General features: G+C 37.8%; 2 protein-coding genes across 6 annotated transcripts in view; both read left to right on the top strand.

Moving 5' to 3' along the window:
- Positions 1-4,106, top strand: part of LOC131151625 (serine/threonine-protein kinase STY13-like) — a 29,542-nt gene extending 25,436 nt beyond the window's left edge. For all 5 annotated transcript variants that reach the window (XM_058102899.1, XM_058102898.1, XM_058102897.1 and 2 more), the window contains exon 4: positions 3,407-4,106. In XM_058102899.1, coding sequence (XP_057958882.1) covers positions 3,407-3,746 — 340 coding nt within the window. In that variant the 3' untranslated portion in view covers positions 3,747-4,106. The remainder of the gene's footprint in view (positions 1-3,406) is intronic.
- A 1,024-nt stretch (positions 4,107-5,130) lies between these two features.
- Positions 5,131-6,825, top strand: LOC131151624 (acetylglutamate kinase, chloroplastic). Its single transcript, XM_058102896.1, has one exon. The coding sequence runs from the start codon at positions 5,494-5,496 to the stop codon at positions 6,568-6,570; it is 1,077 nt and encodes a 358-aa protein (XP_057958879.1). The 5' UTR covers positions 5,131-5,493; the 3' UTR covers positions 6,571-6,825.
- The last annotated feature ends 7,770 nt before the right edge of the window (positions 6,826-14,595 follow it).

Genomic DNA, 14,595 nt, shown 5'->3' with positions numbered 1-14,595 from the left:
TCCTTATACTCATCCAACACCGCTTGGATGGTCGTAGGCTCCAGCTCTTGGCCTACTTCTTTGTCTACCACCATCGTGGCTAGACGTGTCTGCTCACCTTGACCCAATCCCTTATTGAGTTGTATGGCTGAAAGGGACTTCCCGTCGTCTCCTTTCGTTACAACAACTTGCACCATGCACGAGTGATCTCCCATCAGACATAGGGAACCAGCCAAAGGCATCAACACTGCCCTCGTCCCCCTTAGGAACTCCATTCCTAGAATGACTGGAAAGTCATCCAATGGCACCGTTGTGAAATTCACATGACCTTCCCACTGTCCAAGCTTTATAGTCACTTGCTTGGCTACTCCCAGAGTAGGCTGGGCTACAGAGTTAACTGCTTTCATGCGTCCTGCATCCTTCTCTAAGGATAAGTTGAGTCTTCATGCTTCTAACTGCGAAACAAAATTATGAGTAGCCCTCGTATCCACCATAGCACGAGTACTCTTCCCATATATTCTCAAGTCCACAAACATTAACCCTTTTGCTCGTGTAACTTTTGGTGTTTTTTCCTGCTTTTCCAATGCGCTCACCAACCGCACTGAACCCACCCTCGGGGCATCATCTTCTTCCTCCTCGCTTTCCACCCCTTTTCCTGAAGTAGAAGCTTGTAAGGCATTGAGTAAGCTCTTGTGTTGACACTCACTCATTTTGTGAGATCCACCACACAAGTAGTATGAAATTTTACTCTTCCCCTTTCCATTGGGTGTGTTGAACCCTTGAGACGACGAAGCTTCCTTTGAGGTTGATGATTTAGAGTCGGCTCCCCCACTCTTGGGTTTGTCATTCTTGAAAGACTTTCCACTGTTTCCCTCTCCGCCAAACCGTTTGGACGAAGCGATGTCATCACCAGCGTAGTCAGTCAAGCGTTCTGCAGCCGCTTGTGCAGTTGACAAGTCTTGAACCCTTTGCCTATGAAGTTTAGTTCTTGCTGACAGTTTCATCCCCTCAAGAAAATAGAACAACTTGTCATTCTCCGACATATCCCGAATATCCAACATTAAAGCAAAAAATTGTTTCACATATTCGCTGATCGATCTCGTATGCTTGAGATCTCTCAATTTTCTCCTTGCATTATACTCAACATTTTCAGGAAAGAATTGGGCCTTGAGCTCTCTCTTCAAGTCTGCCCAATTATCGATTACATAGCTTCCATTTTCAATTTCTCTGTACTTGGTACGCCACCACATTTTGGCATCACCAACCAAGTACATGGTCGCAGTATCCACCTTTGCCTGTTCTGAGGCCATCCTCACAATGTGAAAGTATTGCTCCATATCAAATGGCATCTCGGGCACCCCCATACGTCCTGGGTTCTGGTACCTTGGTTGGTCTTGCTAACTCCCAGAGTGTTGGAGTTCCACATAGCAAGAACCATCAGATTCACCTTTGCATCCATATTAGTCATCCACGACTGCAAAGTTTCAACTGTGTGGCGAAAGTCCTTTGACTTGTCGCCTATCAAACCTGCTTGGTGTTTTTGTGATCCCATCACCTCATCAACAAGTTCTCTCATCTGAGCCACCTTCGCGGCCATAGTGTTGGTTGTTGTCTCAACCTGTGCTTCTAGCACGCTGATCCTCTCAGCAGTGTTTGGTGCCATGGTCACTTACCAAAGCTTTCCAAATCCAACAACGAAGGCAATCGAATTCACGTAGCAACTCAACCTTGGGCTCTCACCAAGTGTCACCGACTTGGCTTTGATACCAAATGTCACAGTCCGACTATTTTCACACCCTTGTGAAGGGCCGTGCGGCGCTAGCTAAAGCACTCTTGTTTAATTAGCCAGCCTTTCGTTTACCAACATTCATCCACGAAGCACTTTCATTAATATTCATTCAGATAGCAGCGGAAATAGTAATCAATTCATGAAAGCCGTGGCAAGCAAGCAGTAAACATTGAAACAAACGTAATTCATTAACAAATCCTCCGTTGACATGGTGTACTTAGCGAGGGAGGCAAGTAGGCTAAGCACGTTGACAATTGCTAGTGAGTTTTACAATGACTGATGAACACTCACCCTCCCCTAAAGAGGTTTTTATGTAATTATCATCCTGGCACTAGGAAACATCAAAGTGACCGAGGAGTCGTACTACTTTATTTGGCTTGCAAAGACTACTAGCAGAAAATAACCCTACACTAGTATTTACATGATGGAAACCCATCCCAAGCACACGAGATAAGCAGTCACAGGCAAGCATAATGCCCTGAACAAGCTTAGCTCGTGACACTATGCAATGAAAGAAAATTGAGGAAATCAAAATTCAGACCTCCCACATGTAGAGTTGTTTTTAATACTAATCGTGCTAGAATTACTTAGTAATTATTTTGTCTTAATTTTTATTCTATCTCGCTCTATAACCTTCACTTTTCATAATTCTGAAAAACGTGTTATGCTTATGCCTCATTCTTTATTGCTTATGCCTGAAATTGATAGGAGATATTTGTTTTGACTTCTCATGCTATAATGTTTGCCTTAATTGATGGTAGATATTTTCCATAAGTTCTCTTATGAACCATGAATATTAATTTTGAACATGTGGAGATTAGCCAGACCCTGACCCTACCCCACCATTTTCCTTTTTCTGTTCTCTGCATGAATTTTTTAGCAGACATGAATTTTCTGGATTTCATGTGTAGGTTGTCACTGCTGTCTTGATGTTGCTTGCATATGCGCCGGCCTCATTCATTTATATTTCTCATTTTTTTTTGTGTACAATAAATTTTAAATATTTTGACAAATTTTTTATTTAATTAATTTTGTAACTGACTACAACGTATATTCCGTGCACATGGAGCTATGTGCATGGAATCAAATACATCAAAAATTGAAATTAAGTTAATTGGGATATTGCATTATAGAAGTGTAAGATTACCAGTCTGTCTGCTTTTTGTGAACATAATGGTGAAACTATGAAAGTTTTTGTCTATGGGTGATAATCTATTTTGATCAAGCTTTGCTGGTTTTTCCCTGTTCAGTTGTTTCTGGTTTTGTATTCTGCTGCCATTGTCAAAGCAATAATCATTTACATTTATTATTTTTTTTTCCTTTGAAAATATTGTTTCCAATTTCAAAAATAAATATTTAATAAAAGAAATGTTGATGGCATTCGAGGGAAAGGGAATAAGACCAATGGTCCACATTTGCCATGCAGATATTAATGATGGAATTTGAAACCAAATACATCTCATATGTTGGCGTGGATGCTTTATTTTCAGCTGGACACTGCTTATATAGTCATTGAAAATGCAGAATCTGAAATAAAGAGAGAATTTTTTGGTGCTAGTTTCTCTAGATTTTATTTGACCATATGTGAGTGATGTTTACCTCTCTAGTATTTTTGCTTTTCTTCTATTTTTGTTGCAGTGAGATGATCCAGCATAGGCCCTACACACAAAAGGTAGATGTATATAGCTTTGGGATTGTCCTGTGGGAGCTCATGACAGGCCTGCTTCCCTTCCAAAACATGACTGCTGTGCAGGCAGCATTTGCTGTGGTGAACAAGGGGGTTAGGCCAATTATCCCAAATGACTGTCTTCCTGTACTAACTGAAATCATGACTCGCTGCTGGGATGCTAACCCTGAAGTCCGCCCACCCTTCACCGAGGTCGTTAGAATGCTGGAGAATGCAGAAACTGAGATCATGACCACCGTCCGCAAGGCCCGATTCAGATGTTGCATCTCCCAACCAATGACCACCGACTGATACAGAATAGAAGACAGAACACATGTTATAATGTTTGAAAAAGAGCAAGTATATGGTTACTACATGGAGTATGTAATTATCAGTGTTTTATTTTTTCGAGATAGAGGAGGAATAGGTGACATAATTGTTGGTTTCTGGTTTTTGTCATATATTTGTACTAGACCATTGGTGCTGATGTTAGTAGTGAGACTTCTTATAGAGCTTCTACATGTAACTTTCTATATAGCTCTCATGTCGTCAAGTGAACAAAAGGAGGTTCACCCTTGATGTCGTCCATCTCCCTACTTACTAGTTGTTTGATGAGGTATCCCATGTCGTGTCCAATTCCACTTGAATATGAATGACATTATTTTTTCTTCCTCTCTCTCTCTCTCTCTAAAAAAAATCAATTCTATAAATAATGGGCTGTGCTTTGAATCTGGCATCAAATCTCAACTTCTTCAATGGATGAAAAGCTTGGGTTTGCATTATTCACCTTAGCTGTGCACCAGGCCTTCCAACTTTTGAAAATTCTTATGTTCCTCTCTACTGAGGCCCACAATTGCACACGAATTCACAAGACCTCCCTTAAAGCTCTGCCAAATTATTCCAGACTTCAAAATTCTACTGTATTATTGCGCATGTGAAGGAGCATATTTTCTTAGGGCCTACGAGCTCCGCGAAATTAGACCTAGAAGAGGAAGAGGGGATTTTCTCCCTCTTATGGGATTTCCCCTAAGACTTAAAAAATGTTAGAAAAAGCAAAAGAGAAGTTTAAATTGTCATGTTGGGTTATCAAATTGTTAAAAAATAAAAAAATAAAAAATTGGGTGAATAAAATATATCATAAATGAATTTTAAAAATAATTTTTCCCTTTTTCTTTTTTCCAAATAATCTGAATCAAGTTTAAATGTGCTTTTATTTGCACGCTAAAATTTGCTAAGATTAGATTAAATAGAATAATTAGAAAAGGATTTTTTTTTTTTTCATTTTTCTACTTATTTCTTTGATCTACCTCAAATTATTCGGTCACGATCACGGTCTAGGTGATTAGTCGGCCCTAACCCATGTGCTTGAGTTAGAACATCCCATCAAATATTGATAGTGCATGCTGTTTTTTATTTTTCAAGAATTATCAAATGATCACATCATTTTTTAGAGCATTGTATAGAGGAGTAAACAAAATATTTTTATTCTTTTTATTTTTTACATAAATTTTTAATAAATTTAAAAAATGATTGAAATTTTTTAATAAATAAAAAACTATTTCCCAACTAAACATGTCATTCAAATTTTGTGTAGCAGAGCAAAGGAAAATGTCTTTTTATTGTCTTAATTCCACTGATCAACATTACATAAATGCTATTGTCTTTTTATTGGTTTTAGATTTTTTTTTTCGTTCTTATTTTATTTTCCAATAATAATTGGACCATAAATTATTCTATTGGGCTTGAACGCCACCTTCTATTAGAAGGGGATTGGCCCAAGAAAGAGCCCATGGGCCTTGGTGCCAAATTCTGAAAGATGACTGACGAGGTTGGCAGCAATGCCGCGAAAGCTCCATAGACCAAACACCCATGGAGCTATCCCTAATCTCCTGTCGCCATTCCTGTTCCTCCTGTTTCTATTCCATTCCATCTGAACCCTGAAGAACCCTAACTTTTTCTTTTTCTTTTCGGGGTTAGTTTTATTTATAATTTTAATAATTGTTTCTGATCTCTGAACAGCAAATAGAGAAGGGAAAGAAGACGAGCAAAGAAGAAGAAGATGGTGATGTTCACAGCCAAAACCCTACCCACTTCCTATCCTCACTTGGCTACCAACAAAAACCTCACAGTCCCAAATTCTAGCCCAAATCTCTCCTTCCCCATCAAAGCCAGTTCCCCATTTTTCACTCTCTCGGACCTCAAGCTGCCGTCTCTGTCAGCCTCGGCTTCAGCCTCGCCGCTGGCATTGACGGAAGAATCAAAAGCTGAGTCTCCGGACAGAACCTCGGCCTTGTCCCGCGTCGACATCCTCGCAGAGTCATTGCCGTTCATCCAGAAGTTCAGGGGCAAGACCATCGTCGTCAAGTATGGAGGCGCAGCCATGAAATCCCAACCCCTCCAAGCCTCCGTCATCAACGACCTGGTTCTCCTCTCCTGCGTCGGCCTCCGCCCCGTCTTCGTCCACGGCGGAGGCCCGGAGATCAACCTTTGGCTTGGCCGCCTCGGCCTCAAGCCTAATTTCCTCAACGGTCTCCGCGTCACCGATTCCTCCACCATGGAAATCGTCACGATGGTCCTCGTCGGCAAGGTCAACAAGCACCTGGTTTCGCTTATCAACAAGGCCGGCGCCACCGCCGTTGGCCTCTCTGGCATGGACGGTCGCCTCCTCACCGCGCGCCCCAACCCCAACTCCGCCCAGCTCGGCTTTGTCGGCGAGGTCAGCCGCGTCGATCCCACCATCATCCGCCCGCTCATCGACAACAATCACATTCCGGTGATCGCTTCTGTGGCGGCGGACGATGCCGGGCAGTCGTACAATATCAATGCCGACACGGTGGCCGGGGAATTGGCTGCGGCGCTAGGGGCGGAGAAGCTTATTCTGCTGACAGACGTGCCCGGAATCCTCGAGAATCGCGATGACCCGCAGAGTTTGGTGAAGGAGATTGATATAAAGGGGGCTAAGAAGATGATGGAAGATGGGAAGATTGCTGGTGGGATGATTCCGAAGGTTAATTGTTGTATGAGATCACTAGCTCAAGGTGTGAGGACGGCGAGCATCATTGATGGCAGGGTTGATCATTCCTTGCTGTTGGAAATTCTCACTGATGAAGGTGCTGGAACTATGATTACCGGGTAACTTAGATTAATATTTCCCATGAAGCTTCTGATGACTTGATGCAATAAGAGTTTCAGGGGGACAAAAAGAGAATATAACCTTGAGCTTGTCTGTCACCGTGTAGTAAGGTATAAGTTCTTCATCAATAGGTTTTGGGAGGAATCTGTGCCTGTTAGATTTCTTCCCGTCCATGTAGCAGTTGCAGTGTTTGATTAGTGTACCACCTCTACTGTTTTCTTTCCCCTTTAAATGGTAATGATGGGTTGAATTATATCATTTCACGAGTACACAAACAAAGCAGTTCTGCAAAATTTTTTAGAGATGCACATGGGCTTGGGTCCTTATCCATTTTTCAATGCAAAATGGGCTCTGTATGCAAAGCATTTTCCTTTCATGCAAACCTCGATGTCAAGTAGTTCATATAATTAGCTGTTTTTCCAAGTATGATATTTTTTGTGCAGTCCTACTGTGATCTTGTGTAATTTTATAGACAGGTGAATAAGCCTCATCAAAATTTTCGTTGATTGATTTCTAAACCAAAAGCCTTGTTATATTTGTGGTGTTACATGTTCCATGTAGTTTCACTCTTTTCACCATAAATAAGAAAGAATAATTTTTGGGTGCAAAGTTGAGCTGACTTGAATCCCAGCGGGATTCCAAATATTGCGTTTACTTTAGAATTGCTTCCAAAAATTTGCATCTTGTGGAATATGAATTCAGTTTCTATCATTTGTATGCAGAGAAACAGGTTATGAATGTGAAATGAAATCTAGGATTTCTTTTGCTCATTAATCAGAATTAAGAACAACTGCATTTTTTGTTTTTGTTCCTTGTCATATAACCTACTTTTTGTTATTTTTATTAATAGATGGGTGAAAGCCTATCAGCCTTGCTCTCCTGCATAATTATTGTGCATTTGGACAGGTTTTCATTTCATTTTTTCAACATAGAACTATATATATATATATATATTAATTTCATGGGGAGTTAGCTCATTAAGTGCACGCTAACACATGATTGTATGTGTGGATATGTTTGTCCGCACTCACACACACACCCACACATACACAAACACACACATGAATACTTCCCTTTGGCATGAAGAGATGCTTCCCCCACACTTGTTGGGACAAACAACAAAAAGTGGTGCTCATTGTTGAGGGGGGTGTCTTCTTTGGTTGTGAATGGAGTCTCCATTCTCCCATGACATATCTGAGTTCTACTGATGTTTTTGCAGCATGGTTGCTGTTGTCTGCCCCAAAAGGTGTATCATTTTGTGGCTCAAGTCAGCATATTATCAGAGCCACAAGGTGCACTTTTTTCCACCTGTTTTTGTTGTTTTGTTATTATATATCCTTTTTTATTAGTCAATGGAAACCATTTGATTATTTTGATTAATTCTATGTTTTGACTCATTTAATAGCGACTTTTAAATTTTTAGAACATTTTTAAGTCGACATTTCTCATGATCGATTGGCAGCTGCTTGACTGTGTTTTGGAGAACCCCTCTTGATGATGTTGTTGAGGTAGCTGTTGGTTTTGTCATAGAATGAGGACCAAAACTTCCAAGACCTTTAGCCAAAGCTCTTGCAGGGCGAGTTTGGTGGTTTTATTTTGTCACTTTTCATATTCAATGGTATTCGGGCCTCTTCCCTAATCCACAAGGCAGAGAGACTTTACCTCATCTCTCCCAAGTCAATACGATATTTGAACCCATGACAAACAATAAGCACTGTCCGAGCCTTAATAGGAAAACCGTTCGGGAATTTTCCAGATTTTAGAAAGAAAGTCTTTCTTCTTGCTCAATGTTTCCTTTTGGCTGCTTAAAAATCTTTTTGAAGCTGTATTAATGTCAGGAGAAGCTGGTTTGAAGTTGGGCAAGCTTTCCTTCCCCTCTTATTTGTAGATGTTGCCTTTCTCAGAGCCATGCAGCATGAACTGAGAAGACTGGATATAGCCCATTAGGGTTTTTTTTTTTAGCTGGGGATTTACTGATTTAACTCATTCTATTGGTAGCTGTGAAATTATTGATGCTGAAGGGAGTTGGGAACCTGGGCATGACTGTTATAAAAAGATGTTTCCAGAATCCTATGCAAGCTGTACAATGTTAGGGAGAAATTCTGTGTGAATTCCTTTGAGAAAAAAAGCTTTGCAGAACCACTGGTCGTGTGTTATGATTGATGGGGATGGGAAAATATTTTAGGAAAATAAAAGCTTTATAAATTACTTAGAATATGAAAAAAGAAAAATCTAATTTACCTTGAGCCTGGAGTCAATGAATGGTTTGTGTCATGTGCACTCGTGGAAAAAAGAAAAATGCTAAAACTTTTTATTGCATTAGTTTCATTATTAATGCAATCCGAAAAGGGAAAATAATGTTTCTATATTGAAGACATTATTATAAGAATTTTGCTAAAAAGAAAATGATAATTATGCCCTAAATTTTCCATGTACTGAATTGCTCTACTAGCTTTTCCCAAATTTTGAAATAACAATATATTGGAAATAAACAATTCTTTAAATTTTCTTGATTATTTGAATAAAAAAAACTTTGATATTCATAAGAAAAAATTAAGGACTGCGAAACAAGAAAAAAAATAAAATAAAAAAGTTATTTGCTTCTAAATTTTCAAGTTATTAACTAGGAATTTTCGCGAATACAAAAAAGTAAAGAGGTTTTTTTTTTTTTTTTTTTTGGGTCAAATAGTTCTACTATTTCTAATTTTAAAAAGTTTATGAAATATTATTTTATTTTTCAGTCTTTTAATATTTATATTAAAAAACTTGAAAAAAAAATATTAAAATAAATGCTTTCTAGCATTTTATGGCACTCAGAAAATTTGAAAAATAAGATAATCTAAAAAAAAAAAAGAAGCCAAGTGTTGATTAAGACCCTTTATTAGGACTTAATCTAAAAAACCAAATGCCCATGGGGAGACGTTGTGTGTGAATGCACATTATAATGGGTGTTTGGCATTGTAAAAGTGAGAATGACCTGTATTACCCAAACATTATTTGTGCCCCTTTTCTCCTCTCTCTTTTGGACATTTTCCTTCAACTGAATTTGGATTGTGTTCTTTATAGGCTCTCTAATTTTTCCTATTTTTTTTCTCTCTCTACTTCCTATGTGTCCCCTTGGTGAGTGCTCTTTATCTGTCCTCTATGTGTCCCCTTGGTGAATGCTCTTTATCTGTCCTCTTCTTACTCTGTTTGCATATGAAATTTCGGTTTTGTCAGTGTTGCCTTTAAGTATTGCATTTTCCCCTAGTCCCCTCAATTTTGTGTCTATGCTTATAGAAATTAGGGTTAGTATACATGGTTTGATGGGATTGTCCAAATGGATGTCTAGAGATTCGGAAAAAAATAATAATAAACATAATTGAAGAAGGAGGATGTTTGGTTTGGTGAAGACCAAACCGTCAACGGTTTGGTGAGGGACGCAGAAAATTGTCGACGGTTTTGTATTTACTGTGAGCCAGTTATAAGTAAAATGGTAAAAAGGGACGGGTTAAAAACCCAAACCGTCGACGATTTTGTGAGGGGTGCAAAAAACCGTCGACGGTTTCATCTGCAGTATTGATGTTAAAGGGGTCCTGCGAGTTTCATTTTATTAAACAAACAAACATCTCTCTCTCTCTCCTACGGCCATGACCCCCTTCTCTATTCATTTTCGCTCTGATTATAGCTCAATTCGACGATCAGGAACCACCACGAGAATCTAGGGGTGATTCTCTACAACTTAATCAGAGCAGATTTTTGGTTTGGGGTTTCTTGGGTACCACTCCAAAACTAAGGTAAGGGTGTTAAATGTGAGTATTTGATTGATTAAATAAAGAATATGGGTTTAGAGGTATTTAAATGATTATAATTGTGGTGTTGAAGTTGATTGAACTAGGGAAAATGTGAGTTTTAGGATTTTGAGTTCTGTATGCTACGGGTGAGGGTATAGAGATTTTAGCGGACTTCTGAGTAAGTCAGGTAAAAGGAATAAATTATAACAGTCATTTTGGGAAATTTCTGGTTGAGTAAATACATGAAAAATGAGAATATGATATTTTGCCTGTGATTATTATGATACGAATATCAAATTAAATTGTGTGGTATATAATTTATACTAGAAATGTATTTAAAACCGGGTTATGAGATTTGCATTGAGAATAATGAAACTATGATATATATATTGAAATGTTTTATGCAGAAATAAAGATAAGGGGAAACTCAGTTATGTTTTATATATTAAATTGTGATGATATGAGATTTGAAATATGGGAAATGGTGAAAAATGGAATTTTTTATTGAGAACAGTGAATTGTGATATACCAATGTGTATTTTACTGGAAATGATGGAATATGATATATATATATATATATAGAAATGTTTTCTATGATAAATGAGGAAATAAAAAATATCAATATGTTTTATTGAGAAATGTATAAATACATGAAATGAGATATGTACTATTATGAGATGGAATGTGTATTGATATGATGAGAATGAAACAAAAAATGATGGGAATATTATTGATGTGATGAGATGAACCAACATACTGAAATGCGAATACTGAAATGTGAATATTGAAATAGGAATGCTGAAATGTGAATACTAAAATGTGGAAATGAGAACCTTGATGGACTGGAGTTGGATAGAGAGCACGGTACCGTTGCTAGCGATGTGTTAGTGCAACCACACGGTCTCATGGAGAGTGTGGTGTGAGACAGTCGATTGAGCCAGTGAGAAGGGTAGGTTTGCCACTTGGCGTCCAGACCAGGAGTGGGCGGGCCAATCGTACTACAGACTGACAGTTTCCTTGTTTTGATCTAATCGGGTAGGCCAACTGAGGTTAGGTCAAGGTTTCGGGCCACACAACCCGGTCATGGGGGGAAGCATGACGATGTGAATATCCTCAGGGCAATCATGAGTTACAGACAGAATGTGTATTTGTTACTAGTGGACACTCATGAGCTAGTTTGTAAAATGAAAATGAGAAATGAAAGAGTGAGTTTAATTACATAAATAATTAGGGCGAAATAAAACTCTCCGCCTAAGACTTACTGAGTAAGGTAAGTGGCCTGATAAGTATCAGTTGTAGCTGCACCCGAGTTAATCGAGCAATGTTACAAATGATATTAGAGTAGAGGAGCGCTACATGTATGGGCATGTAATTTCCCCTATCCTCGGGGACTTTTATTGTATATGTGTAAGTATAAGAAATGGTGACAAAGCTTATGAAATTATGTTTTATATCTATATGATTATGAGTACATATCGGTACATTTTCTCCAATGATATAATCACTTAAATGAATATATTATGATATAACTAAACTCATACTACCACACATTGTAAATAATTTATTCCGTCTTATTGAGAGGTGTCTCACCTAACTATCTAAACATTTCAGCAAACCGTGACAGATCAGTAGATAGAGCTACGAGATAGAGGGGAGCTAGTACCCTGGTAGACGGGGTAAGTGTTTGGTGTTGGGGATATGTTTGTGTAATCTCCTAGGGTATGTTATGGATTTTTGGGATATGTATGGATGTATAGAACTCTGGTTATTTATATTCCAAATGGTATGTTAATATTGTCTTCTACTATTAGGTATGTTTGTATGAGATAGATTGAATACCTGATACCCTATTTCGGGTCAGGTTATGTTGATATGATATCAGAGTTTGTGATTTGGCAAAGGTTTAATTATTATTATTTATTGAAAAAAAATTGTATGAAAAAAAAATAAGGGCATTCCAGGATGTCACACCTTGCTTAAGAAAGAGAAATTAGTTGAAGATGTCATGGTGATTGTTGGCACCTTATTTTGTCAGAAGTCCTAATTGGGAGTTAGAGAAGTGATCAAGTGGTCAATTTGAGTTCAAGAGCTATTAATTAAAGTTTGGCTCTCTCTCCCTGCATATCGATGTTCAAATCTTGTATTCAGAGCATTACAGAGCCTCAATTTCATGTTTTAGGTCCATTTAATTGAAGATAAATGTTCAACATTGTTTTAATTTAAAATTGAACAAGAATATGGTAAAAAGAAGACCCAAACTCCCCTATTGGATATGCAAGGGAGTCTTTTATAGCCTCAAGGGAATTTTTGGAAAAAGGAGAAAAAAGGACAAGAAACACTAACCCTTGCTTTATTTAAAGGCCTTAAGAGCGTGAGGGAACATATGGAGGGAGGCACATATGTTCAAGCAAGAGAGAGAGAGAGAAAGAGACAGAGAGAGGTTGCTCTGACAAAAGCAAAGATTTAGAGTTCAAACTACCCAATTTCTCAAAGAATCAAAGTGTCAAAAAAATAAGGTATGTTCATTACTTTTGTTTTTTATTGAATTCATGCATGTTGTGTGCTCAATAATAAGTTAATGGTCGAATGTGCTGATGTAATATACATGTAAGGGTAGGGTACTTCAAAAACTAGGGTTTTTTTATTCTTTTTATTTGAAAAAGTGGAGTTTTAATGGCATAAGTTCATTGTTTCTCTACTATGAGGCCATGGTTAGATAGAAAAGAAGAGATTTGGTTGATTTAGAGAGAGAAAAATAGGGGGAGAGGTGGTCGAAGGCCATGGCTTGCTAGAGAGAGAGAGGAAAGGAGAAGACTTTCAAAATTCAAATTATTACATGCATGAAGTAACAAAAGGGCAAAAAATAGGAAGAATGAGATGCAAAGGTTCGAAAGGGGCAAAATTAGGTCAAATGGGCTTCAAAATGCCCAGAATTGTGTCGTGGCCATTATCGCTGGCGACAACCATCTATGTAGATTAAAATATTTTTTTTTGCAGGGTTTAGGGTGTATTCTTAGTCAGAGAAGGATCACTAGAGTGAGAGGAGCGGATGGTGCTGACGACATCGAATTTCACAGTCGAAAGAGGCCAAAACAAAAAGAAGAAAATTTTAGGGTTCTGAGACTTCCTTAGTGGAGTCATCAGGTTGTCAACACGTATAGATCAGGATCTGATGCGTTGACAGGGATGACTATCTAAAAATATGTTTATATCCTTTATTTTACATTTTATAGGTTCTTGGAGTCACCACTAACTCTTTTTTTTTTTTTTTTTTTTGTCTAGGTGTGATTAAGTTCACCTAATTACTATCGTTCAATTGGTCTCTAGGTAATCCTAGAGTCCAAGAACCAATAATCTATAGTCTATATTCTAGAGTCGTGTTCGGGAGTTTAATAATATGAGGAGAAGGTACTAGCATCACTTGCACACCCATTCTTTCAAATGTTACCAAGATAAATTTGGGATGTTCAAACATTAATCAAGAATGGTTTTGAATCATTTTTGAATTATGTTACGTTTCCTTTAAGTATTGTTTCACCTTATAACCAAAGAGTACTCCGTCAAAGTTGTAAGGTTTCCTTCACCTCAAGAAAAACACGAGAAACAATAACATGTCACTTTAGGGATCTATAATTGGATTTATTAATTAATGTTTATGGCTTTGACCAAGGTGATTCTTTTCGAAGCATATAAATGAATTATGAAACATGTTCTATTATAGTTAATATTAGAGCATATAATGTACAATTGCATCCTATTTTGATCATATATACATATACGATCACGGGTTATGTAGAACAACATGACCTCATGGTTAAAAAGATTGTTTTAGTGGACTTATTTATCATGCATTTAAATATTGTTCCACTTTACAACCATCAAGTACCCCCGCAGAGTTGTAAGGTTTCCCTCACCTCAAGAACACATGAATAACAATAAAATGTACTTCGGAGATCTATCGTCAAATTCATTAATTAGTCTTTGGGATTTTTAGATTTTCATTAACCCAAATAGTTCAAATTTTATAAAAGGGTGCACTGTTGCACAAAAGGTCTAAAAAAACGACATCAAATATCATTGGGGCAATATACAAAATTCAACTAAACATATATAAACAAAACAAATAGAAGTGCTTTTCCATGTGAATTAATTACATTCAAACTAAATTTGTTCATCTTAACATTTATCAATAGAGTCACATGCAAAACAAGACACCAAGTGCCATTAATATTCATGTTTCTCGCATTCTTTGACT

The sequence above is a fragment of the Malania oleifera genome, chromosome 3 (assembly GCF_029873635.1).
Source record: "Malania oleifera isolate guangnan ecotype guangnan chromosome 3, ASM2987363v1, whole genome shotgun sequence".
NCBI lineage: Eukaryota > Viridiplantae > Streptophyta > Magnoliopsida > Santalales > Ximeniaceae > Malania > Malania oleifera.
The sequence above is the reverse complement of the archived record's forward strand: the minus strand, read 5'-3'. Positions and strand labels throughout refer to the sequence as shown.

Bases quoted from the DNA above. Each gene is read 5' to 3' on its own strand.
- LOC131151624 (XM_058102896.1), top strand. From the start codon at position 5,494: ATGGTGATGTTCACAGCCAAAACCCTACCCACTTCCTATCCTCACTTG.